This window comes from Stegodyphus dumicola, chromosome 3, assembly GCF_044657685.1.
Source record: "Stegodyphus dumicola isolate Sdum_Otavi_A_Nest chromosome 3, ASM4465768v1".
Classification (NCBI taxonomy): Eukaryota; Metazoa; Arthropoda; class Arachnida; order Araneae; family Eresidae; genus Stegodyphus; species Stegodyphus dumicola.
Window position 1 is genome coordinate 203,604,904 of NC_140770.1, and position 23,058 is coordinate 203,627,961.

The following is a 23,058-nucleotide window of genomic DNA, read 5'->3' on the forward strand; positions in this document are numbered from 1 at the left end:
CCACTAATTATCCAGCCAAATTTGAACTCTTTTAAATTCTAAGATATCTCACGTCTTTATTTTTCTACTTCGTATCCCTTGTACAGTTTCCAAATGCTAATGAATGGATGAAATAACTTAAAGCTATTTCAGTTATTAAAAAGAAAGTTGATAATAAGTTAGGAAAAGGAAATCTATGTAAAACCGAAATTTTGAGCTATATAAATGAGATATTTTACTATTTGCTCGAATAGTAATGAATCAGGACAGTGGAACAATGAATTATTCTAAAAGATCGTGGAACAATCGTGGATAGTGGAACAATGAATTATTCTAAAAGATCGTATAAACAATTTTTTCTTCTAATAGGATTTGTAGTAAAGAAAAGAATTTAAAATCGAGCATTTGCATCTGAACGAAAATAGCCCACTTTCTAGCAAATACTGGCTCCTTTATTATTTTATTCATACTGCTTAACATGAAAACCTTGCTGAAAATCGTAAGTGCCATTCATTCAGACTAAATTGGTTAAAGACTGAAGACGAGTTACAGATCTTTGATTTTTCTCATTTACGTAAGAAATGTAATGCACCTGGTGTTACTAGTATAGTAGGTTTTTGAGCCATTAGCGTAAAAAATACAAAATTCTGTTTGGGACAATCTATTTTCTCTCTTTCTTCGAAATGGTCAGCTCTTTAGCTAGGTAAATTTTCCCCTTTTCGATGTAATGACCAAGGATAAATGCCGCATAGCTCAAAGGCGAATGATTCTTTAGTTTAAAATTTAAATACTGCTTAAAATTTTTGAAACTTATATTTGATTTTAATCCATTAATATATAAAATCACGCTGCCTGTCTATACTGTGCAGAATCAATTAAATTCAGAGCTTGTAAATGCGAATTGCTACCCTGCTCAAGTTGCCTAACTTCAAATGGTTGCCTGGAAGAAAATTTGACTGAAGGCATAAAGCATCGTCTGTGTACTGTTCCCTATACAAGAAAAACACGAATTATACAAGAACAGCTATAATAAACCCTATACAAGAACAGCTTAAAGACGCTAACAGACCTTAAGTGCTGAGCTCTTATCTGGATAGTTATTTCTTAATGCAGTTGGGTCCCCTTTGTGTATTTTATTCTTATTTTATGGAATTTTATATTATATATAGTACTTATTAATTTTTATTTATTTATTTTTTTTTAGTTTGTTTCGCATATTTATATCCATTTTATTTTGCTATGCATCTTATGCATAAAGTGTTAGTATGATAAATTTTAATTCTCAGTTTTGCGTTTACACGATTCTATATTACCCGTATTTTAATTCATCTGATTTATTGGCTATAAAATATTCTATTTTATTCTATATACAGTCAAACCTCGCTTAACGTGCACCTCGAATTACAAGAGATTCGCGTAATGAACAAAATTAAAAAAATAATAATAATAGCTTCATAATGAGCGAAGTTTCGCACAGCGAATGACGTGGGGGCATTATGACGTCACTTGCAGGATCCTGAATGCAGCTCGACTATCAGCCTGAGTTTAATGTTCGTTCAGCTAACATCTGTCTCCTGTGAAAGCTGTATTTAGATATATTATTGTGCAGTTTCTTAGTGCAAAGTTTAAGTAAGCTTACACTTTTCCCCCAAAGAAAATTCCACAGGTGACAGGTGACAGGTGACGGAGGACGGGGACGCCTGAAGCTTAACAGAGGTTAACAGGCATATGTCCCGCGTCCTCCCCTGGAGTTTATTTAATAGTTATAAGTGTGGATACATGGCCATACAGGGGCAACTGTTTAACATCTGGCATTTGAAGTACATTTGAATTAACATACAGGCACGGTTAAAAAAAATTTAATAGGTTATAACAATGGTGTTCAATTTTCTTCTGCTCCCTATGCAGTCAGAGATTAGATGATAGAGCATATGAGTGCATATGTCAGTGCAAGTAATGCATGTGAGCCCTATTACTCTGGTTGACAGAGGTCCTGGCCATATGCTGCAATGGTGGTTATTATTTTGCAGATTTTATTTATGGTCGCTCTGTTTTTGGCTAGGAACTTGTGAAATGCTGAGATATTGGCTGGTATCGGGAAGTGGAACTGTTCCGTGAGTGGGCACTGAAAGATATAATGGTCCGGTGAACCCTGAGCCCCGCAAACACAGCGATCCGTGGTTGAGATGGTGCGGCGGTAGAAGTAATCCGGGAAGGGACCATGACCAGTAATGAAGTTGGTAAGGGGAGCAGTTGCCATAAGGCGCTCCGTGGTTACTTTTGGCAAGAAGTTATGCGCTCTCCTTCCCGTGTCGCCCTGATCCCATTCTCTTTGCCACCACTGGATAGCGGCATTTCGCAGTTGACTTTTGAGGAAAGATGGGAAAGTGGTGCTGATACTGATATCGGTCTGGCATTTTGGTTCGAAGCAGCCTCTTTAGCGAGTTCATCCGCTGTCTCATTACCCATGTTACCTGCATGGGCTTTAATCCATACTAGGTCAACATGTGCGTGCCGATTATCTTTTAGGATATGCTGCAGTCGTATGATCAGCGGGGAGGCGTGACTATGTTTGTCAAGAGCAAGCAGTGTCGACATACTGTCTGTATAAAGCTGCACATGTGTGATGTTGTTGAGCGCCACGTATTCAATGGCAGCTGTTATGGCAACTACTTCTGCTTGAAAAATGCTATTATTTGGATTGAGATACCCTTTCCAATGGTGTGCAGCATGGCCTTGCCTGTAGTATATAAAGGCACTGCCTACACCCTCAGCAGTTTTCGAGCCATCTGTGTAGAACGCGTGCATATTAGGGTTTCCTTCTGGTTGACTTCGTGACGGTTTGAGGATAGTGTGAATGCCAAGTCCCTTGTGTGCTGGGTGAGTGTGGAGAGGAGTACATGGATGTTCGTAATTTGCAGGGCTATGTAAGGTGCCTGCAAAGGTTGCGTCTTTCTGTAGATGTATTATTTTAGTGTATGTGGCCTCTAGCTCCGCTTGGATATGAAGTGGTATGATGCCTGCCAAGGCGAGTGCTGCATAAGTTGCAGTGGTGCGGTAGGCTCTGCATAAGCCTATGGCGAATGGGCGCTGTAGTGATAGGAGTTGCTTAACCTTGCGTGCGGTCATGGGTTGTGCCCATATAGCTGCCGCATAGAGTGCCACCTTCTCAGCTACAGTTTTATAAAGTACCTTTTGAATGTGGGGATTCCGTCCCCAGTTCCGGCCTTGGAATTGTCGTGATCTCCTGGCAATTGCAGATGTTTTAATCTTTTGTGCCTGGATATGCGGAAGCCAAGTCAGACCTGGGTCCCATATTACCCCAAGGTATCTTAAAGTTTTTACGACCTTAATATTCCGGCCTTGTAGTTTGATACATGGGCTACGTGTTGGATTTGTACCCTTTCTTGGAAAGATGATAGCAGTGGACTTTGTGGTGGATATTTTGAGTTTTAGCTCTTCGCAGAGGTTGGCAAAGATAGTGCATGACTCACTGCCATGGGCTTCAAGCTCAGCGCGTGTGCGGCCTCTGACCAGTAATGCCGCGTCGTCCGCGTATGCAACTAACACAGTATGTTGTGGCCACCTTGCCTCTAAGACTTTATTAAGTCCAGTGAGGTTCCATAGCAGAGGCCCTGCACAGGACCCCTGTGGACATCCTCTCACTTGTGTTATTGAGACAGTACTACTGTTGTTAGAGATCATCAGTTGCCGGTCTGCCAGATAGTTGTCCAGAACTTGATAGATATTTCTTGGGCATCTTGCCTCTCTGAGGGCCTGCCTGATGGCAGGCCACCAGAGGGTATCGAACGCCCTTTACAAATCTATCGATATAAAAGCCGTCTGGTAGCCCTGCGATTTGTTCTGAATTATGACTTCATGGATTCGCTGCAGGGCATGAGTGGTAGAACTGCCTTGTTTGAAGCCAAATTTCTTGGGCTAATGCTTTGGTATTGATGTAGATGAAATTTTAGCCTGTTGACGATGAGCTTCTCGTAAATCTTTCCCATCGCCGACAGAAGGCAAATTGGCCTAAAGGAACTGGATACTAGGGGGTCTTTATCCTTTTTTAAAAATAATACCACATTGCCTTTTTTGAAAGCCGTGGGGAGTATTTTATAACGCAGAAGCTGGTTGTAGTATTTATGGAAGTAGGATGGTCGTGCCTGATATGCGACTTTGATAATTGCGTAATCGAGTCCGTCTGGACCCGGGGCCTTTTTTAGTGGCAGATACCGGAAGATATTACGTATCTCCTGTGCAGAAAACTGTATATCGTTCGGTGTGCATGGCGAGCTTGTATCTTCTCTAATTTGCCTCTGTTCTGAAGTATCTGCTTGTGTATCATCTGTAGGAAAGATAGCATTTAAAAGTTCCTTGGTGATGGAGGCCGCTACGTCCATAGTATGTGGTGCTGTTGGTTGAACTGGTACTTGCGCTGGTTGGAAGATCTCCTGCGTTGCCAGTTTGTGTAAAATTCCATATGGATTACTGTTACTGGTGCAGAAAGATCTCCAGCTGTTAATTTTAGCTTCAAGAATTGCTTTCTTGTAGGCGGCCCTTTCTTGCCGAAAGGCCGTAAGGATGTTGGAAGCTACAAATTCATTGGTAGCAGATCTGAGGCGGCGGCGCAGAGCTCTGCACCTCTGTTTCATCTCTCTCAGTCTTCCCGTCCACCAGGATATGCCTGAGAGTCTTTTGGCGGTCCTTGTAGGGAGGATCTGCTGACATATTTGTCTGAGTAATGACAGAATGTGGTTAATCATCCAGTTCTTGGGGGTTGGTAAGCTCTTCTAGTATGTCTTCTTCTCTGATGAGCAGCTCCTGAAAGGCATTCTTCAGTCGTCGTATCTTTCCGCCCGGTAGTTTGAATCTCTGGAGGATATTAATGCTGGCTTCAAGTGTTAGTGTGAAGTGGATGTATTGATGATCTCAGTTACTCTCATCATCTAGAACATCCCATGAGCTAAAGTTGTTGGCAAAATTAGTAGTTGAGAGTGTAAGATCAGGCCATCCTTTATGATAGGTATTGTCATAGGTTGGTTGTGCACCTTGACTATTATGTAAATGTAGATTGTGACAGGCCATAAAGTCTTCCATGTCTCGCCCTTTAGGCGTTGTGTCTTGGTAGCCCCATATAATATTATGTGCATTGAAATCTCCTCCAACGACGTGAGGTACTGTTGGGCATTTCTGTTTCACTCGTATAAAGTTGCAAGTCACATCCGTAAGACCTTCCGTGGGCGGGGAGTAGAAGGAGGTTAGGAGGAATTGCTGCTCTTCAAAGATGACTAGAATAGTAACGGAGTCTCTTTCTGTGGTTACTACGTATGGAGACCGGGAGGGGTTGCAGCAGACAATGGCTGCCCGTGGTGCTTGTTCTGCATTGGCTTTCTTCTGAAAAATTTTCCATGCCAGTGGTAGGCTTGCCACTTGGCCCTCGCGACAATAAGGTTCTTGAATTATCAAGAAGTTATATTGAATAGCATGCTGGACTACCTGCGTGGTCGCGGCTACCGCCCGTTGTAAGTTAATTTGTGTGCACTTTATCTGTGCTTGATTAGAATTAGCTTCCGCACTTGAAGTTTCTTGGGTTGGCCCGCGTATCGCTTGTTCTGTTGTTGTGCTGTTCGGCTCTTGTTCATTATTCATAGAGAGTGCTCCTTCTGACGCGTTCGATGTATCGTCCATACGTTGGGCAGTTGGTATCATAGGTCGGATGGTTGCATGGCATTGTGCTGCGCGTTTTATAGTTGGCGTCTGAACAGTTGATGCATGTTGGCCTGCAGGCGTGACAGTCCTTAACACTGTGACTTCCAGAGCAGAAGGCACAGTAGATTCTATTGTTGCATGTTTGCTGCAGATGGCCAAACTCCTGGCATCGGAAACATCTTTTTGTGTCGAAGTGCTCAGCAATCCTATGTCCTCTCCACCCAATGAAGAGCTTGGATGACTGGAGGAGGCTTCTAAATGCCGCTGGTTGACATTCAAGTATCCATTTAACGGTGTTTCCTCTGTCCTTGAGTCGGTACATGACTTTGGCTGCTGTTTTGGTGAGGTGGAGTTCTGAGGCGAGTGCATTTTCTATCTCTTCTGGCTGGACGTCAGGAGATACGTTGTGGATAGCCACTCGTGGTAGTCTAGTCAGTGGTTGCTTGATCTTGACTATTACTTGTCCCTGCGTGCTTTGTAAAGTAGTAGTGAGCTAGGTCACGTCCTCTTTGGAAACACAGTCTACAGCTAGTCCTCCTTTCTGTAGATTTCTAATGGAGGAGATTTTAACTCCAAGCTTCTGAATAGGGAAATTTTCGTTAAGGACAGCTTTTAGGTCCTTATTACCCTGTGCAGTACCCTCAGAGGGATAAATTAAAACCGTATGTTTTGGCTTCGGTCTGGTTGCTTGCGCGTATGTTTTGACTCTGACGACGGTATCGCTAAGTGCTGATGAATCGTTGGGAGCTGTGCCGTGCAATGAACCGCAACAGACTATGGAGGGAGTGTTGGTACAGGCGTCTGCTGCTTCTGGTTTCGGTATGTAATTTGGACCTTCGAGTGCCAAAGTGTGCACTGCGTCTATCAAATCCAGGAGAGATACCTTTACGTCTGAAGGAAGAAAGTATCTGCCTCGTCTTTGTATGGAGGCTGTTTTTCTAAGACTTTCGCAGAGCTTATTGATTTTTGTGTGATAGTCTAATTCTGAGCCAGCAAGAGTTGCCGGATCAGAGTCGCAGTTAGAATTGTCGTACTCAGCCACTGAGGTTGATGGCCGTGTCATAGTAGCAATCACTTGCACTATACAATGCGAGAAACAATTGTGGACTTGAAATGGCGCACTGAATTTGATGCAAAGAGTAAAATCACATAGAGACACACAGAATTCGCTTTACAGGTATCACTGTTACACTTAAAGATCACTTATACACTTCACTGCAGTAAAAATTTCACCGTGACACTTACTCTGCTCGTAAATTCACTCACTGAACGTAAATGCACTTGTGCTAATCAGCACTAATCACTAATGCACTTTTTGTGCACTAATTACTTGCACACGTATCACTGTAAGCACTTAATAATCACTTATTCACATTCACTGTAGTGAAATTTCACTGTGACACTAACTCTAATCAGCACTAATCACTAATGCACTTTTTGTGCACTAATTACTTGCACACGTATCACTGTAAGCACTAATAATCACTTATTCACTTTCACTGTAGTAAAATTTCACTGTGACACTAGCTCTAATCAGCACTAATCACTAATGCACATTTTGTGCACTAATTACTTGCACACGTATCACTGTAAGCACTTAATAATCACTTATTCACTTTCACTGTAATGAAATTTCACTGTGACACTAACTCTAATCAGCACTAATCACTAATGCACTTTTTGTGCACTAATTACTTGCACACGTATCACTGTAAGCACTTAATATCACTTATTCACTTTCACTGTAGTAAAATTTCACTGTGACACTAACTCTAATCAGCACTAAACACTAATGCACTTTTTGTACACTAATTACTTGCACACTTATCACTATAAGCACTTAATAATCACTTATTCACTTTCACTGTGACACTAACTCTAATCAGCACTAATCACTAATTCACTTTTTGTGCACTAATTGCTTGCACACGTATCACTGTAAGCACTTAATAATCACTTATTCACTTTCACTGCAGTAAAATTTCACTGTGACACTAACTCTGCTCGTAATTCACACACACTTGCACTTTAAGTAACACTAATGCTCTTATTCATTGTATATGTATTTATTCATTCAATATGTAATGATCAACAAATTAATTAATGCTAATTAATAAAATAGAATAATCGAAAGGTGACCAGAATGCTGTATTAGTACTATTATACATTCACGGAATAAATAATATGCACAGGGATATACACAAATAATATAGTATTACTATTTATGTTTAATTACTGCCTAATTAAAACACGTTGGTAAGCCAATTACCACACATAAAAATTTAGAATAAAGTACAGGGAAACTTAATCATAATGCTCTGATAAGAAATGCTACTGTTTATGCATTCCGTAAAAACATATTATCAAATACTGATACAAGAGAATTATGCTGGCAATTAATATAATTAATGAGCCAGTTTGAACTGCGGTAAATAAAACAGATTTGTAATGGGAGCTAGAGCCTTCTGTGCAGAGTACAAATTAAATGCACACGATCACAGCAAAATTGTAGCGTTAGAAACTGTAATTAAATTAACATAGCAGTAATAGATATTATTAGATAGCACAAAATGACACAAATTGACATAGTTTGATAATTATACAGTATCCGGTGTTATACCTGAAGCCTATTTTATAATATGAAGTTAATGACTAAAATTAGCCGAGTCTAAATAGTAAGTAATGCGATTCTTAATTAAACTAATTGATTTAATTAGAAACAGGCAATCCTACCTTGGTTGCTAACCTTCTCTGTACTAACTATAAGCAGCCGCGGTAAGCGAATTGACACTTGGCCGCTATTTTCTCTGCTCTTCTTCTGTATAATGAGTTTCTGCAGAAATCGTTCAAATATTGTCACTGTGTAATCCAAGAGATGGACATAAATCAGGTAAACACTGTACGTAAACACAGTAGCGCGAAGGTGAAAATCCTGTCTAAAATAGTCACAAAAAATGAAAACTCGGGTTGTAGTCATCCAAAAAATTTGAAATTTATATCCTTGTAATCCCTGTCACACGAGGAGTCCAAAACTGAAGGTTCCGAAGAGCTACTTCAGTTAGTTGCCTAATTAGCGAAAAGACGAATTAAAACACAGTCCCCTTTGTTGGTCTTCTTTCCCCTTTGTTGATAGAAAGGAAGTCGCCGACGCCGGGGGGTCGCTGGACTGCAGGTGGTCGTTGGATCGCTTGAAAAAGTCAAAGGTCACGGACACCTCGTGGCTGCAGAATCACTTACTTTAAAAATTAATTACTAGCGGTATAATTAACCAATTGTCTTGAAACTGGTCTGTAAATACTCCTTGTAAAGTCCTCTTTCCATCGATATAAAATTCAATATTCTTCGGCTTCCGGCGGTCGCTCAAAAACAATTTAAGATTCAGCCCCGTTGGATGTTAAACTGAGAAATTAATGAATCCGTAATTAATGAACTTTTGGTCGTAGAACCAAAACATTAGTGTCTACGTATTCCTATTGATGTGGGCTAAATAATAAAACTTGTTTCAGCACCTGAAAGTAAAAACTTCCGCTGCTAAAGACGAAACACGAGGAGCGACGAAAATGCGACCTACTGCTGCAAATATGGCCGCTGTGTAAGAAAATTCCACAGGAAGACAAGGGCAAAAAAGAAAAAAATCACCGTAGAAGTCAAATGCCGAATCATTAGCGAGAACGAGGTGTGAGCGTGGCCTAGCACACACATATAACAGGTCCACATCAAAGATTTGCAATAATCGCAAAAACAAGGATACGATTAAGGAGATTGAACTAAGACGATGCATTTAAGGCAATCTATTGATGGTTCTAAAAGTTTTAGAGAAGAATCGGCAGTCATAGAGTTATGAAGTATAGGGAAGCAGCACGCTGAAACATAAGACGAGAAATTCATCTGCGTATTCAAAGAAGCTTGTGAATTCTGAGGGTTACCTACCGCAGAAGGTTTTTAATTGTGATGAGACGGTTCTCTTTTGGAAAAAGATGTCGACGCGAACTCATATTTTAGGAGAGGAAAAGGTATAGGTAGGCCACAAGCCAATGAAAAACCGTCTGAAGGTGCTGTTTTGTACAAATGCAAGTGGCGATTTGAAAATTAAACCGCTGCTTTTATTACCATTCGGACACTTTGTAGGTTTTTTCTTTTTGCATTTTGTAGGTGACAGTACGAATGTGCCCAGAATCACAGTGACAGTACAGTGATCCATTGGGATGGTTCAAAGAATCCCTTACCCCTTTTTTTTTCCTACCACCAATTCCTCGAAAAGACTTTGGGCTTAACAGAATTTTAACTGCTGCAAGCAAAGGTACTACATTTTTATAAGCATCAATATTTTCTCTGGAATCCGAATGCGGGCTGAAGGCTATGGAATAGGCTTCATTACTATCATATCAACAAAGCTGCTTCATGCAAAAATGTAGAATGGAATTCCTGTATTGTTAAAATGAAAATTTGCTTTCATCTTTATGAACGCATATTTATGCATCGTCTGTTTTTCTGTTAAAAACTTATATCTGGAAGAGATAATTTGTCCTACCATATCGAGATTATGGTAGATTTCAAGCCTCTATGTATTTTCACAAAAATTTCATTTTTAACTTTGTCCTAGATTACAACATGTCATACAGGGTGTTTAGAAACTCATGGGCAAAAATTTAAGAGCTGACAGAAAACATCTAAACAAGCAATTTTCACCATACAATGCGTGGGCGGAGAGCAAGCGGTGAATTGCTTAGAGGTATCCGTCATTGTTACATGAATGAACGAAACACCAAACATATAGATAGAGGAGGTACTAAATAATTTTTTTGACAGCATATGTGGTAAAATTACAAAAGCTGCTCAAAACAACGACCGTCTCCCCAGTGCAGGCGTTACATCTGTGACGTAGGGAGCAGTACACTTTTTCAAACACACTGAGCATTTGTCGGATGGCGCTGGCAGGATCAGAGATCTTTAGAACTAGGTCCTTGTCGGAGTCGATAGAACTTTTGTAAACGAGACTTTTCAAATGGCTTCACAGGAAAAAGTCCAAACATGAAAAGATAGTGTGAGCTTGGAGACCAAGGTTTCGGTCCCCCTCCCCGACCACTCCATCGCCCTGGGAATTTAGCGTCTAAAACTCTCTGCGCATCCAAGCTGAAATGGGATGATGCTCCGTCATGTGGGAACAACATATGTGCTTGTTTGTTGGCTGCAACAAGTTGAAGTAACTCTGGCAATACCTGTTTTACAAATGTGAAGTATGTTCTGCCATCCAGTAGGAATGGCAGAACGTATGAGCCAATGAAACGGTCATTTCAGCCCAAATATTGACGCTGAAGCGCTTCTGATACGCTTGAGACCATATGTCGTGCGGATTGCTAGATGCTCACACATGCGTATTAGAAATGCCTTCAAGATTAAAGATTGATTCATCCGTGAATAATGCATATGCACTGAAACCAGGTTGCGCTGCTAGCTATTGCAAAAACCATGATGCAAACTCTACACGTAGCGCAAGGCTTGCACTTTCTGTAAAGGTGTAATCTTTCATCCCTTAGTACTCGCCAAACAAGTGAGTAGGGCACATTTAAGGCATGGAAAACCTCTCACGTGCTAATATCCGGACAATCTTCCACTCTTTGTAGAATGTCCTCTACAAATTATGGTTTCCGCACATTCCTGCCACGCCTTCCATCATGCAAGCCGGTGATAAAGGATCCCGTTTCACACAGCCACAAATGCAGTCGCTCGAACATTTTTCGCTCTGGCAGGTGTCTGCTCGGGAAACGCTGCTTGTAGAGTCTTTCGGCTTCCAGAACATTCCCATTCGCAACACCATACATAAAACGCATACCCGGCTTTTCCTGATTACTGTACGACGACATGCCTTCTGAAATGACGATGTGTAAGAAACTCGCGCTTTATGCTTTCCATTGCAGCGCCGTCTAGCGGTTCACCGCTTGCTCTACGCCCATCTATAGTATGATGAAGTTGCTTGTTTCGGTGCTTTCTGTCACCCCTTGAATTTTTGTCCATTAGGTATAGTACAAATATTTGTAAAATATATTGTACTGCTTGCTTATGTAATGTTTTCAAAGTCCACTATGACTACTTATCTAAGGATAGGTGTACTGGTGTATTGTAAATACGACAAAGCACAATAGGGCTATCTGCCTAAGGGCAGGGATGCCTTCGTGGAGGACTTTCTAAGGGAGACTGGCTCTATCTAAGAATAGAGGTGTTTTTGTGAGAATATTTATAAGAAGAGAATTGGCTTAGTTTTTCAATAGTTTGTTTTACGTAGCTAATCTTCTAATTAGTTTCATGGACAAAGAATTCAATGAATTCAGCTATTCTGATAAATTTAGTTTTAATAATTATTTCTCTAGTTTTCTTATTATTATTGCTAAAAATATTTACAATGTTAACATTCAGTCATCTGCTGATAGCAATTTACCGTTTTTTGAACTGACGTCTTTGTCTGTAGTGATGTACAACTATAATATAATTAAGCAAAATTATAATTTATTAATTTTTTGCTTCTCTTTTAGAAGTTTTTAAGAAATATCGCCAGCAAAAATTTTGCTTGAGACTTGAGAGATTTGAATTTTAAATGTAATTCTGTGAACAACACAAAAATTGCAGTGAAGAAAAGTAAAGCAAAAGCCAGCAATCTATATTAATGAGCAAGTATATTTTGGTTAGCTAAAAGAGGCGTGCTGGCTTGTTGTATTCGTAAGACAGGCAATAAACTAGAACAGTAAAAAGCTAGACATTATCGAAATGAGAAACAAGTCGTATTCTAACTTTCAAAATGTTCTGGTTGCTGGAAAACAGAATATACAAGTGGAAGAGAACGCATAATGGAGCTTAGATCACGTATCAATGAATTATTACACAAAATGTAATGATAGTTTATATCTAATTTGCGGTCTGAGAATCTATTTCTATGTGCCTACTCTTAATTTAAAGGCATACACCAAAGTGATATTTTTCTAAATTCACACTTAAATGAGAACACCGATATTTAATGCTTTTGTAATCGTAAAAAAATAAAGGCTTTCATCCCAGCATATCCATCTAGCAAACGGAAAGTCTTGGATGGATTCCATTCCAAACGGTAACAAAGTAGATTTTTCAAAAATTTCTGTACAAATAACCTAACTTACGACTACATAATTGCTACGGTAATTCATTCTGACAGCTTGACAAGATAATGTTTTTTTTTTTTTTTCCTGTAAAACAAATGGTTTTGAATGAGCTAAAAAATTCTAATTCACATTTCACGAGGATAAGTACTGCGCTCTTTTTTTTTTTTTTTTTTCAGTTCAGATGCCGAATAAACATTGAAAGAATATGATGTTGTTTCAGCTTGTTTTTCAATATCCTCGAAAGGCAGCACAAAAATTCTTTAACACATCTAAACGTAAACTACCACTGATAGTTGCAAAATAATATGTTTTGAGTAGTGTTTACATCACTTCAAAATGCTGACATAAACTAACATTCTTTATAAAAATACAAACGGAATATAAAATAAAAAGAAAATTTCCCTATCTTTGAATATCCGAAATGGTTTGAAATCGAATAAAAAGGAGGACCATTTGGGATGCAAACAGAACGCTGCCGTTATGAAAAGGCAAGGGAAATAGATTACCGAAAAGCAGGAGACATTTTTTATTCTCTGAATTCTAGTGCTAGTGATGTTTCACAATCAAATAATCTTCCCCATTTTATAGTAGTTTCATTTACAGAAACATACCATTAGACATAAATATTATTGAGAAAGTAAATGAAAATGACACTTTATAATTTAAAATTTTCTCAGTTTTCAGTTTAAAGCTTATTATTACTTTAACTGCTTGATGGCCAAAAGAAAATAATAATTTTTACTTCATGGCAATATTTCTTATTTAATACATTACCTTGTTACTTCAAAATATAAAATTAAGGTAACTTAATCTTTCATGAATATGTCCGATAAATGTGTACCATTCTCTGGAACAAAATAGAATTGTTGGAATCGGATTTCAGTTTTGAAGAATAAAATGACGTCTTCTATGTACATAACAAACATTTATTTAAACTACGAAGACCAACGTCTTCGTAGTTTAAATAAATGTTTGTTATGTACATAGAAGACGTCATTTTGACGTTGAACAGCAGAGTAGAAACATGATATTACACAGCGCTTAGCCCTTCTTGCTTACATGCAATACTCACCATTGACTTTGGCTAACTACCTACTAAGTATAAGTATTACGCAGCAGAGAACTTGCTTATCATGCGCATGCGCTAGGGAAATCAACGGCGGTTGCCAACATACCCCCTTTCGACGTTGATTCTCCTATTCCTGAAAAGTAAAACAAAATACATATTAAACAGTATTCAATCCTACAGTTGTACAACAGTTTTGATGTTTAACAGGAGTCAGGGGTTTGGTTAACACATTAGCTCCCATTTCACTGGTAGGTATGTACTTCACATCTAATTCACCGCGTTCATACACTTGACGCACAAAATGATGGCGAATGTCTATGTGCTTTGTACGGGAGTGAAACACAGAGTTCTTTGTAATTTTCTGAGCTCCTTGATTGTCGCAGTATATTGTTGTTGGGTGTTCTATGTTGTAGTCCAGCTCCTTCAGGAAACGACGTAGGTAGGCGGTTTCTTTGGCGGCCTCAGACACAGCCATATATTCCGCCTCCGTTGAAGATAGAGCTACACTGCGTTGTTTTCGTGATTCCCAGGTTATAGCTGAACCACTTAATATATATACAAAACCGGTGTAAGATTTCCTATCATCGACATTTGATGCCCAATCTGCATCCACAAAGGCGATGAGTGGTTTTCCTGTTTTCGTATAAATTAGTCCTTGATCTTGGGTTCCCTTTAGATATCGAAGTATTCTTTTCGCAGCATGCCAATGTTCTTTTCCCGGATTGTTGTTAAATTGACTTAAAAAATTCACGGCGTATGTGATATCTGGCCTAGTAGCTACTGAAAGGTACATTAGTGATCCGATCAGATTTCTAAATGGAACATTTTTCATGTCAGCGATTTCGTTTTCGTTTTTAGGACTCATCTCTTTGGATAATTTTTTGCTGTTATCTATAGGTGAAGACACGGATTTAGCATTTTGCATATTATACCGATTTAAAATATCATCAACGTATTTCTTTTGGGAAATTTTAATTGAATTCTCATTTTGGTAAAATTCTATTCCTAAGCAATAATGTAATTTTCCCAAGTCTTTCATTTTGAAAGCAGGAGCTAAACTATCGCAAATTGTTTCACACGTTTGCTGAGAATCGGTAAAAACGATAAGATCGTCTACATAAACGATTATAATAGTTTCACTGTTAAGCGTCTTTTTAATATAAACACAATTATCTGAATTAAGAGATTTAAATTTCATAGATTTCAATTTTTCATCCAACTTTTTGTACCACTGACGTCCTGACTGTTTAAGACCGTATAATGATCTCTTTAAAAGACACACTTTATCTGAATTAGTTTCATCGCGAAAACCTTCGGGAATTTCCATGTAGATTTCTTCATCTAAATTTCCATTTACATAGGCCATTACAAAATCTAATTGGTAACCTTTGAGATTGTGTTCTACTGCGTAGGCTAAAACTGTTCTTATGGAATTTAATCTAGCAACAGGGGAAAAGTTTTCAGTGAAATCGAGACCAGGGATTTGAGCGCACCCTTTAGCAACTAGCCTAGCTTTGTATTTTTCGATAGTGTCGTCGTGATTATATTTTAATTTAAGAACCCATTTGCTACCAATAACGTTCTTGTTTTCAGGTCTGTTTACTAATTCCCAAGCCTTTTCTTGAACAAGCGAGTTATATTCTAACAGCATGGCATTATGCCAATTTTCAGCATATGGTCCATTTAATGCTTCTTGCACCGTAGGATTAATGCTTTCCTCAACAACATTTTGAGTTTGTTCACTTTTATTTATAACTGTATAATGATATTCCTTTTTAGGCCTTCCTGGCAAACCTGTTTTTAGTTTCTTGGGTCGACCAGGCCCCCTTTTAATCAGGATAGGATGCATTGATTCGCCATCTAAATCACTTCCGCTTTCCGGTTCAGCTTCAGATTTAAGTGGCGACTCGCTACCGTCCAGAGGTGATGATTCATCACAACATGTTTTATTTATAATTTTTTCCTCCGGAGCGAAAGGCAGATTTATTTCTTGCTCTGAGTCATAACTACAGCAGTTTTCAAATTCATTAATAAATTTTACGTCTCTGCTTATTATCACTTTACGTGCCTCGGGATCCCAAAGTCTATACGCTTTTGATTCATCAGAATAGCCAATAAAAATACATTCTTTAGATCGAATATCAAATTTGCCTATTCCCGGCCTTTTATTTAGCGAAAATGCTTTTTGTCCAAAGGTTCTGAAGTGAGAGACAGCAGGTACTCTGCCAAACATCACTTCGTAAGGTGTTTTTATTTCGTGTTTTAAACCTCGCGTTGGGCAGCGATTTCGAATGTAAGCAGCCGTATTGACGGCTTCGGCCAAGAATTTCTGAGGCAGATTGGATTGCAATAACAAACATCGCGCCATTGAAACTAAAGTGCGATTTAATCTTTCGGCGACGCCATTCTGGACTGGCGTGTAAGGAGTGCTCATTTCGTGTTTTATTCCCGCATTATTAAGAAATTTATTAAAGTCTTTCCCTAAATATTCTAGCCCGTTATCGGTTCGCAGGATTCTGATTTTAGAGTTAAATTTATTTTCAAAAGATGCTTTAAAATTTCTGAAAGCCTCTTTAACCTCATCCTTAGATTTCAGAAAATAAACACGAACATATCGAGATTTATCATCAATAAATGTTGCGAAATAAAATGATCCACCGATTGATTCAGTTCTCATGGGACCACACAAATCAGAATGAATTAGATTCAACAATTCAGTACTTCTATATTCAGATTTTTTGGGAAGAGGGGTTGCGGTTTGTTTACCCTGAATGCATACCTTACAAGTAGAAAGAGAGTCATTTTGAGAAAAAGAAAGACCTCTAACCATGTTATTTATTTGAAGTTTTTTAAGATCATTTTCATTTAAATGGCCAAATCTTATATGCCACTGATCTATTTCTTTAGCAATTGATACAGATTCAAATATTGGCATGACAAAATAAAGATCATTTTCACGTTTAGCTAAAATTACTGTTTCGTTATTAGAATTAATTATTTGAGCACATTTTTCTTTGAAAATTACTGAAAGATTATTTTCAGTACTTTAGACACTGATATTAAATTATTTTTCAAATCAGGTACACACAATATATTTTTGAGTTTGATATTTTCAGTTTTAGAACCTATGCGAACTTTAAATTTAACAGTTCCTTTTCCAATAGCTTTAACAGTTTTATCAGCAGCTAATTTAACATAAGTGTCACCTACTTCGTGAATTTCTTGAAACAGTTCCTTGCTGTTACACATATGCGATGTTGCACCACTATCCAGACAAAAAATGTCTTTAGAATTACTATTAGTGCATGCTACGGCTTTTTCTTGCTCCAAGGAATTCGGAATTTCTGCAGACATCGCAGTTTCACTGAGGCGTTTGCTTTTAGTTTCTTTACTTTTCTTCCTACATTCCGATGCTCTATGCCCATGGATATGGCAGAAATTGCATCTGTAGTTAACTGGATACTGTCTTCGGTTTGCAGACTTATCTGGTTTCGGTTTAGGAACCGGTCGTTGAGTATACTTCCGATCTTTCGAATAGAACGCATGTTGTTGTTCAGAAAACGATGAATCTTTATTTTTGCGAGCGTTAGCTTCTTCCAACAGTTTAATTTTCAGCATTTCTGGAGAAGGCAGTTCATCACGAGATTCGATGGCTATTCGAAAGCTTTCATAAGTATGCTATATAAAAGCAATATTGTAAGCAAATCATCCGCAATGTTTATTTCCATTTCTTTAAGTTTGTCCACAAGAATGAAAAAATCCTTTAGGTGATCAGTCATTTGTTTAGAATCACTCATTTTTGTAAAAAGCAATTTTTTTAGAATTGTGGCCTTTCTAGCTGGTCCCTTTGACTCGTAAATAGAATGCAATTTACCCCACAGTTCGTGAGATGTTACACAATTCTTTACTTGTGGAAGTTCACTGGGTGAGATGGATAGGATTATATCCGCTCGTGCTTTTTGGTCAGTAGTTTTCCATTTAACAAATTCTTCATCACCAGGTTCTGGTTTCGGAATTTTCCCAGTTACATAGTCACAATGATCATTTTTAATCAGTATTGCTTCCATTTGCAACTTCCACGTATCAAAGTTGTCCTTGTTTAGCTTTTCAATTGACACTGTATTAGTCGTCGCCATTTTCATTTCAGTCGACGCAGCTTGGCTTGCCGAAATTTAACAATGGTAGTTGCACTGCACAGTTAAGCGCTATCTGGGCCCATAACCTATGAAGAATAAAATGACGTCTTCTATGTACATAACAAACATTTATTTAAACTACGAAGACGTTGAACAGCAGAGTAGAAACATGATATTACACAGCGCTTAGCCCTTCTCGCTTACATGCAATACTCACCATTGACTTTGGCTAACTACCTACTAAGTATAAGTATTACGCAGCAGAGAACTTGCTTATCATGCGCATGCGCTAGGGAAATCAACGGCGGTTGCCAACAAGTTTCACAGAAAAGAACCCTACTGATGAAAAATTCCGCACTTTCATAAACAGGAAGAAAAAAATGTAGGAATTTAGAGGCATTATGTGCTTATAATATAAGAAACAGAGTGTGCGTTATCGATCATGTTTAGTGATTTAAGGACTCCAAACCAAAATTAAATTCATGATCTTTCGCTCAAAAAACATTTTTTTCAAAATTTTCATTATTTATTTCAAATGTAACGAGAATATGAGTGTAATCAGCGTTTCTCTCAATAATATGCTATGATTATAAACATTATTGATTATTTTATGCATCTTATAGACATAGGATTAGTAATTTCAATTCCCTCTCCTTAAAAAGTCTTTATTTTATTATACTCTACCATTTTTATCTCTATATAGTTTTACCTTGTTTGCGGACGAAAATGTTTATTCTTTATTTTCCAATAATATAATAAGCTAATAATAATTTTATTTAGCTCCGAGAGAAAAGATGCAGATGGGATTGGATTTAGCTCCTTCTGACAGGTAGCACAGAATTATTACAAACACTTGTGCTTTTTAATCAAAATTTGAATCTATTATCTATTGACTGGGGTTTAGAAGCTAAATAGCTGATACCATGTGAAATTATTTTTAATAGAAAGACCATTTTATCCAGTTTCAGTCATAATAATGTGCAAAATAATTTCAGATGATCGAATTTGGGCTTTCCAGTTTTTCTTTTCAAAATCTGTTTTATTTATTCCAAATACGAAAAGTAAATATTTTTCAATCTCAGTATTACAAAGGTTATATTTTTTTGTATCAGTGTGAGAAAAAACTGACTTTTACAATCTGCTGTTCCATTTTTAATCTGTTTTAAAGCGACTTCGTAGAAGTTCAGTTTACTTATCCTCATTAATCTGAGGTAAAAGCTACAACGGAATTTTTCAGGTAATGTTTGAAAATCTGAGGTAAGATATTTAACATTTACTTATCTATTATACCAGTAAAGGAAATAAAAAATATGATCTTGCATTTATAGTTTAACTACTAATAAATGCTTTAAGAATTCTATAGTACCGTTGCTTCTGAAAATGGGAAGTGGTGTTATTTTATTTGTTAGAAGAAAATCAAGTCAACTCATCAAACTTGTGAAACTCCTCTCAGAAGGCTATGAATTATTTTTCTACGACAAGCTGAAAAGTGAATAGATTTAAGTTGTATACCTGTCGGTCTGAAAGACAGCTTCCGTTTAGTTGGATTTTCCTATATAGGCATTCCGCCTTGATTTAGTTAAGATAAATTTTACTTCACATCAATTTACACAATCAATAATAAATTTTACTTCACATCAATTTACACAATCAATAATAAATTTTACTTCACATTAATTTACACAATCAATAATAAATTTTACTTCACATCAATTTACACAATCAATAATAGTCGTAAAGAATAATAGTCATCACTCTAGATTTTTGCTACTTTTCAACTAATGACGCACAGTGGAATGTTTTCAGCTGACTTCTGATTTACAAAGTAAGACGTAAAATAGAGGTTTTAACTAGCCTCTGATTTACGAAATATAATAATAAATTATGAATTTATACTTTAAGTGACAAATAGTTTGATAGTAGGAGCCTTCTTGCTAAAAGATGCATTTTTTAAATTACCAGTATATCTCCATTATAAAATTAAAAACGAACATGAATTTCCTTCTGTTAGCTTAATTACTTTATACCAACATAAAGCTGAATGAATTTTAATAAATTGTATTTAAAAATATATAAGTATGCATATGCTAAAAATAATGCTTCCAAAAGAGACAAGTCTAAGGTTGTCCGCAGATTATTCTAATTAATTAAAGTGGTTCTTTTTTGAAAGAAGTTTGAGAAACGCTGTTCTAGAAAATTCGATTTTTAAAAGTGACACTTAAAATCTTTTAAAAACAAAAAACAAAACAAAAAATAAATAAATAAATAAATAAAAAAAAAATTGATAATGCTATTAAAATTTCAGCACAATATTTCGACTTATTTAGATCAAAATAAAACAGTCAATCACATTAATAGTTCTATTTCCTTCATAAAATTTCTTTTTTAGATTATTTAATCAATACGTGTTATTCTTGTATGGTGTTAAATGTTGGTTAAGAGGCTACTTTTACTCGTAATAGAACAGTAGGACTTTTCGAAGATGAACTAACTTAATTCTGCATTGTAAACATTTTAAAGTGACTCCTAAACTGAATGAAAAATTATAATTTATAATCATGATACACGAAATAAAGAAATATCACCACCTTCAATCAGCCAGTATTTAATTCTCAACAAAGCGTGGAATTTAAAGCAGTAAAATTTTCTTGACTATTTTGACTAGAATAAGATATGAATATTGCTTGAATTTATTTGCTTTAAGCGATTATTTTTCAAAGATACTTTACTCTTAACCAACGGGAGGTCTATATCTATCCAATTAAATGTAATATTTTTAAGCATCGTTTCTCCAGAAAGGATGAAGCTTCATAAAATTTTTATGATAGTTAGAAGAATACATTTTACTTATTTTAACAGCTCATTCTTTGTCGACAAAAATTATAATTTAATTAATTATTTTAACTGAAAGTCATTTTTATATTTATATATTGCTATGTTTCATCACACGTAATATCTTTTACACTACTACTTACGGAATCGTTAAATTCCTGAAACAAATAATTTAACATTTTTGATAAATGTATACAACTGTCATTATATTTGCTTGATAATGAAAAAAAAAAAAACAAACAAAAAAAAAAACATAATTTTTTAGACACAGAAACGAATTTATTCTTATTAAAATGTTAACATTTAAATAAAACTTTAAAAGTGATAGCCTAAGAAAATTATAATTTATAAACGTCTTCGAGTTTTCCTTCTACACTCTTAATTATCGTAATTGTCATTTTAACTGACACTCTAACTACTCTATATCATCTATGCACGATTATCCTTACGGATCGCTTCATTATTTTCAGAGATTGAAAACTGTATTGTTTCTATCTTTAACTAAGACATATTTCATTATATTTCTTTCTCAAAATCCTCAAGAGCTCTTAAAGTTAGCTAACATAAAAATAATTTTTTGATACAAAATTTCAGATGACATCGGTTACAGGTTCATCGAAGTTTCAGGTTTTCCTATGAATACACTTTTCTATTTTCTTTAAATTCATGATGAAAATGAATATTCTAACACAGTGCTATAGGGTGAATGAATATTCTAAAACAGATTATTTGAAATTATTACTACAGGAATATTAAAATAATTGGTGTTTATTATTCCAGATATGTATTTAAATATTTTCTAGACATAATATGCTGCACGGCCGGCTGCCTCAAAATACAACTTCCGTATGCTAGGGTACAGAAGTTGGCCGCTTCTGGTTTAAAATAACAAAAATATCAAAAAATATCAAAATAATTATTATTTTATTTCACAAATCCATTTAGATATCATTTCAGCTGTATACGCTTTTTGAGAAATTTCTAGAATTTTCGAACTTATTCTATAAAGTAGCGTCATATAATAACAGAAAGAGAACATCTTATTCAAGTTCATTCAATAATAATTTGGAAACAAACTTGAGTTTCTTTGGTTTCTTTTAAAATTGTTTAATAGATCTATCGAGTATACTAAGACCCGTCTCAAAATAACGTTGGGATTTTTTTCGGATTTATCTACACCTATACATGATAAATAAAAGTAAAGATACATAAAAGGATCTAAAGAATTCCTATCTGCTGCTATAAAAATGCGGCGAGAAAATACGCACAACCGATTTTCTAGTAACCTTTTTAAGATTTTAAAAAAGGAAACATTTACTGTTATGAAAGTTGACATTCAAAACTAAAGTGATAAGAAAATGAAAACAAAACAAACCATAAAATGATAATGAATGTAAACAAAATGTATTTTTTGGTAAACGTTTCTGTTTTAAAACGTTTCAGATACAGCATTTGAAAATGGCATTACGAACGACTTTTGGCATTATCATATTTTTACTATCAGCGGTATGTTTGTGTGTTGAATGTAAGACCAAAATAACGAAGAATGCAAAAGCCATAGAAAGACCAATACTTGTTGGAGCATTTAACATACAGAATTTGGGAAATAGTAAGCTGAGCAACAATACAGTCATGAATATTATGAAAAAGGTGAGTAACTTGTTAAATACTATTAATTCTCACAAGGAACGAAATTCATTTGATCAAATGATAATGTTCTATTTACAGTATAAGACTTAATTTTCTTTGCTATCATGTACTGTGACTAGATTTCAGTGTCAAATCTAGCGACTTCTCGTACAGGCGTAAAGATAACACAGCAGAGAAAGGGTGTAAAAGCCCTCTTATTAATTACAACTCTTTAATAGAACACGGACTTACGTGCGTATAACAGCACCGATTACTTGCGGTGAGAGCTTAAAGGTAATTTAGCAATAAATTGATGTAACAAGAGGTAATGCTAGATTACACAATTTAATTTAATCTAACAAGAAGACTCAGAATCTTACACCGGCGATATACTAAGGAGATGGCCAGAATGCATAGCTGCTACACAGGTTAATAGTGGAGGACAAAATAGCAAACGTGCGCTTCACTAGCGAAATCACGCTCTGTCTAACCTTTTCGTTTCAACCGTTTAAATACTCTCGTTCACCTACTTAATTTGCATTCTGGAAAGGAAATGAGAGGGGAAATAAGA

General features: G+C 36.4%; 1 protein-coding gene across 3 annotated transcripts in view; it reads left to right on the top strand.

Moving 5' to 3' along the window:
- The first annotated feature begins 19,113 nt into the window (after nt 1-19,113).
- The window catches only part of LOC118202193 (deoxyribonuclease-1-like), a 49,486-nt gene continuing 45,541 nt past the window's right edge, over nt 19,114-23,058 (top strand). Inside the window, exons 1-2 of one of the 3 annotated variants that reach the window (XM_085813780.1) lie at nt 19,114-19,263; nt 22,302-22,508. In XM_085813780.1, coding sequence (XP_085669906.1) covers nt 22,317-22,508 — 192 coding nt within the window. In that variant the 5' untranslated portion in view covers nt 19,114-19,263; nt 22,302-22,316. Of the gene's footprint in view, nt 19,284-22,301; nt 22,509-23,058 lie in introns of all 3 variants that reach the window. The other 2 variants (XM_085813778.1, XM_085813779.1) reach the window with 2 other exon arrangements.